The sequence below is a fragment of the Arachis ipaensis genome, chromosome B07 (assembly GCF_000816755.2).
Source record: "Arachis ipaensis cultivar K30076 chromosome B07, Araip1.1, whole genome shotgun sequence".
NCBI lineage: Eukaryota > Viridiplantae > Streptophyta > Magnoliopsida > Fabales > Fabaceae > Arachis > Arachis ipaensis.
The window spans coordinates 20855766-20860592 of NC_029791.2; the positions used below are offsets into that span (position 1 = coordinate 20855766).

Here is a 4827-nt window from a genome sequence, read left to right on the forward strand (position 1 = left end):
TCATCCTCTCAATAAGTCTAAACTCTATTCTCCTATTCCCTTCTTCTTCCTCCTCAAACTCCTCTTAAACAATTAATAATGTAAAAGAGAGAAAAAGAAAGAAGTGGAAGAATGAAATTCAGACTTGTTGAGAGGGTAAAAGTCAAAAAAAGTGTTGACCAAACTTAGCTTTAACAAAAACATTTTAACAGTACATCAATTTTTTTAATTGTTAGTGAGAGATTAATGATGAAATAATATTAATGTCATTTTTAAATATTTTAGGATAAAAATAGGACAATTAAAACGTTAAAAAACGAAATAGAATTCATTCCAAATGTTAGAGACGAAAACAATACTTTACCTTTTATTTTATAATAAAAAATCCTATAAATACACGACCCAGGCAAGCTAGATAGTATAAGGTTCTATAAGGTAAATTATCTAGTTGTTCAGCTTTTTGGACAGATTATTAATCTAGAATTTTATTAAAAAAAAAAAGATCATATATGGAATTCCAAAGTGGAGAGCAGGTTGATAATGTCAAACTTCTGAAAGCTCAAACCCACATATGGAATCATATTTTCAATTTTATAAACTCCATGTCTCTTAAATGTGCTGTTGAGTTGGGCATACCTGATGCCATTCACAATTATGGCCAGCCTATGCCACACTCAAAGCTCATTGCTTCATTGCAAATTCATCCATCAAAAACCTCCTTCATCATTCGCTTGATGAGAATCTTGATCCATTCCGGCTTCTTCGCTACCAAGAATGGTGCTGACAAAGACCTTGAAGTAAGTTATGTTCTAACTGACTCGTCTGTGTTGCTGCTTAAGGGAAACCCTATAAGCATCAGGCCTTTCTTGCTTGTCACGCTTGATCCAATTTTGACAAATCCATGGCATAAATTGTCCACATGGTTCCAAAGTGATAATCCCACACCATTTGAAACGGAACATGGGATCATGTTTTGGAGATATGCTGATCATGAGCCTAAACTTAATGAACTTTTCAATGATGCCATGGCGAGTGATGCTCGATTGGTTAGCAACTTGTTACTTAATGACAAGTGGAAGGGTGTGTTTGAGGGTTTGGAATCATTGGTTGATGTTGGTGGTGGCACAGGAACCGTTGCAAAGGCTATTGCAAAATCATTTCCTGCGTTAGAGTGCACTGTTCTTGATCTCCCACATGTTATTGCTGGCTTGGAAGGAAGTGAAAACCTTAAATATGTTGGAGGGGATATGTTTGAGGTCATTCCTCCCTCTAATGCCATTTTGTTAAAGGTAATATAATAGTTATTAGTTGCTTGCTATATATAATTTTGTTTCTTCTATTGAATTTCTTTTAATGAGTTTTCATTTGATATTTTTTTCAAAAGAATTAGTGATGATTTATATATTAGTTGACCAACGTTAAATATTAATTAATTTTTATTTTTATTTAGAATTATATTCTTTTGATATATATTAAATGTATATATATGTTATGAAATCACTTTTTCATATGAGAAGAGATGCATAAAATATCTCTAATACACTTATCAAACCTAAACCTCTTTTAAGTTTGTTTGAATTTTTACATAAATTTTTTTGTTATTTTATTTTTTTATTTTATGCTATTTTTTATATTTTGAGAAATAACAAAAGTCAAATTATAAAACTTTTAATTATAAAAATTCTGAGAACATGTTATAAAATTATTTTATTCAAAAATTTAATCAAATAGAAGCAGATATATGAATAATTACATTTCTAACAAAATTTATTAATATTAAATATTGAGCTCGCTCATATAACAATTATAAAACAAACTAAACTAAAGTAGTATATAATTAATAATAATGAAAAATATGTTAATTATAATAACTTAAATTCTTGTTCATTTGATCATCATTGAGTAAATGATATTTGTTTTTGAAAGACTAATTATAAATGGTTCATCATTCTTTGTTAGCCATTAATTGTATTATATATCTGGCTAACTATATATGTAATATTCTACAGTTATATAAAAGTTAAAATAATCCTCACATTATCAGTTTATCACATAATTTTGCTAAGGTATACATGCATGACTGGATTTTTCTTTTATTGTTTTTTTTTTTATCATAACTTTCACTTTGAGTTGTAATACTGTAGTGGATTTTGCATGACTGGGAGGACAAGGAATGTTTGAAGATATTGAGGAAATGCAAGGAGGCAATCATGAATAATGGCAGCAAAGGAGGAAAGGTAATTATCATAGATATAGTGATGATGAAGGATGAGAAGAAAGATGATGATGAATCACTTCAAACACAACTCTTCTTTGACATGCAGATGATGGTGTTACACGCTGGCAAGGAGAAAAATGAAAAAGAATGGGTCAAGCTAATATTTTGTGCTGGTTTTAGTGACTACAAGATAACTCCAATTCTTGGACTCAGGTCTCTCATTGAGATATATCCATAGCAACTTAATGACACAATTCACTACAATAAACGCGGCAAATGACGGCAAATATGCGAGGCGTTGGTAATCGTTTGCTTTTAGCGGCGGTTATGGTTTAACCGCCGCTAAATAAACATAATTGGTGGAAGGAATCCTGATTCAACGTTTACTTTTTAGCGGCGGTTTCAATCCAACCGCCGTCATCTTTACCATTTCTATTAACTTCGATATTCGGATGTTATATCTTTTTAAAGACTAACAGAGTATAAACTACTTAATTTCTCACTAGTTTCTTCACCATTGTAATAGAAAAATGTTGTCTTTCATAAAATTAGAGTTTTCCATTAGTAATTAAATTGAGTTTGCCTGTATTTTAATTTTTGATATATTCTAATAAATTTATTTTGACAAATACGTCTGAGTTATTGTTACCTAAAACCATATCACTCGTTTTACGTTAAAAAATTAATTTAAGGGTATATTTAATTAGTTGAACAATCTTGAAAATGAGATTTTCTCATTTAGTATAAGAACTTCTATGTTTGTATTTGGTATGCGAAATTGCTACTCGGGTTGTGAATTGTTGTTCGAAATTGATTCCCTGGCAATGGCACCAAAAACGGATGCACAGGACCATGGTCTAAACATATCTTCACAACGTCGCATAACTAACCAGCAAGTGCACTGGGTCGTCCAAGTAATACCTTACGTGAGTAAGGGTCGAATCCCACGAAGATTGTCGGTATGAAGCAAGCTATGGTCACCTTGTAAATCTCAGTCAGGCGGATATCAAATGGTTATAGAGTTTTCGAAAATAATATAATAAAATAGGGATAGAAATACTTATGTAATTCATTGGTGAGAATTTCAGATAAGCGAATGGAGATGCATTCGTTCCTCTGAACCTCTGCTTTCCTGCTATCTTCATCCAATCAGTCTTACTCATTTCCATGGCTGGCTTTATGTGATACATCACCACTGTCAATGGCTACTTTCTCTTCAGAAGAGGAATACTCATCAGAGCTCATGAAGGGCATAAGGAGGTTCAATGGAATCTCTATGGTCTCTAGATGAGTTTCAGATTCCTTTGGTTCCTCAGAGGGAAGCTCCTTATTGGTCACTGGACGTCCCAGGAGGTCTTCCTCCTTGGGATTCACATCCTCCTCTCCCTCATTGGGTTCGGCCATTTTGCTTATGTCAATGGCCTTGCACTCTCTTTTTGGATTCTTTTCTGTATTGCTTGGGAGAGTACTAGGAGGGATTTTAGTGATCCTCTTACTCAGCTGGCCCACTTGTGCTTCCAAATTTCTAATGGAGGACCTTGTTTCAGTCATGAAACTCACAGTGGCCTTGGACAGATCAGAGACTAAGTTTGCCAAATTAGAAGTATTTTGTTCAGAGTTCTCTGTCTGTTGCTGAGTGGATGATGGAAAAGGTTTATTATTGTTAAACCTGTTTCTTCCACCATTATTAAAGCCTTGTTGAGGCTTTTGATCCTTCCATGAGAAATTTGGATGATTTCTCCATGATGAGTTATAGGTGTTTCCATAAGGTTCACCTAAGTAATTCACCTCTGCTATTGCAGGGTTCTCAGGATCATAAGCTTCTTCTTCAGGAGAAGCCTCTTGAGTACTGTTGGATGCAGCTTGAATTCCATTCAGACTCTGAGAAATCATATTGACTTGCTGAGTCAATATTTTGTTCTTAGCCAATATGGCATTCAGAGTATCAACCTCAAGAACTCCCTTCTTCATAGGCGTCCCATTATTCACAGGATTCCTCTCAGAAGTGTACATAAACTGGTTGAACTGTGAGGAGGGTAGAGATGTGAGATGAGATGTTAGTAAATGAATAAATAAATAGAATAAGATGGGAGAGGGAGAATTTTCGAAAATAATTTTTGAAAAAGAGTTAGTGATTTTCGAAAATAGTTTTTGAAAAAGGTTAGTATTTTTTCGAAATTTTTTTTTAAAATCAAAAATAAAAATAATTAGTTAATCAAAAAGAAATTTTTGAAAAAGAGGGAAGATATTTTCGAAAATTAGAGAGAGAGAGTTAGTTAGGTGGTTTTGAAAAAGATAAGAAACAAACAAAAAAAAGTTAGTTAGTTAGTTGAAACAATTTTGAAAAGATAAGAAGTTAGGAAGTTAGAAAAGATATTTTGAAATCAAATTTTTGAAAAAGTTAAGATAAGAAGATATTTTTGAAAAGATATGATAGAAGTTAGTTTTTGAAAAAAATATGATTTTTAAAATCACAATTAATGACTTGATTCACAAAAAATCACAAGATATGATTCTAGAACTTAAAGTTTGAATCTTTCTTAACAAGCAAGTAACAAACTTGAAATTTTTGAATTAAAACATTAATTGTTATTGTTATTTTCGAAAATTTGATATAAAAATAAGAAAAA

General features: G+C 32.1%; 1 protein-coding gene across 1 annotated transcript; it reads left to right on the forward strand.

Annotated features, from left to right (window-relative positions):
* On the forward strand, positions 489-2581 carry LOC107608582 (trans-resveratrol di-O-methyltransferase-like). The gene is made up of 2 exons (XM_016310333.2): positions 489-1268; positions 2124-2581. The coding sequence occupies exons 1-2, from the start codon at positions 489-491 to the stop codon at positions 2433-2435; spliced, it is 1092 nt and encodes a 363-aa protein (XP_016165819.1). The 3' UTR covers positions 2436-2581.

What these genes read in the sequence shown, in the direction of transcription:
- LOC107608582 (XM_016310333.2), top strand. Translation starts at nt 489, where the DNA reads ATGGAATTCCAAAGTGGAGAGCAGGTTGATAATGTCAAACTTCTGAAA. An exon ending in CTAATGCCATTTTGTTAAAG is followed by an intron (nt 1,269 to 2,123) that starts GTAATATAATAG and finishes GTAATACTGTAG; the next exon opens with TGGATTTTGCATGACTGGGA.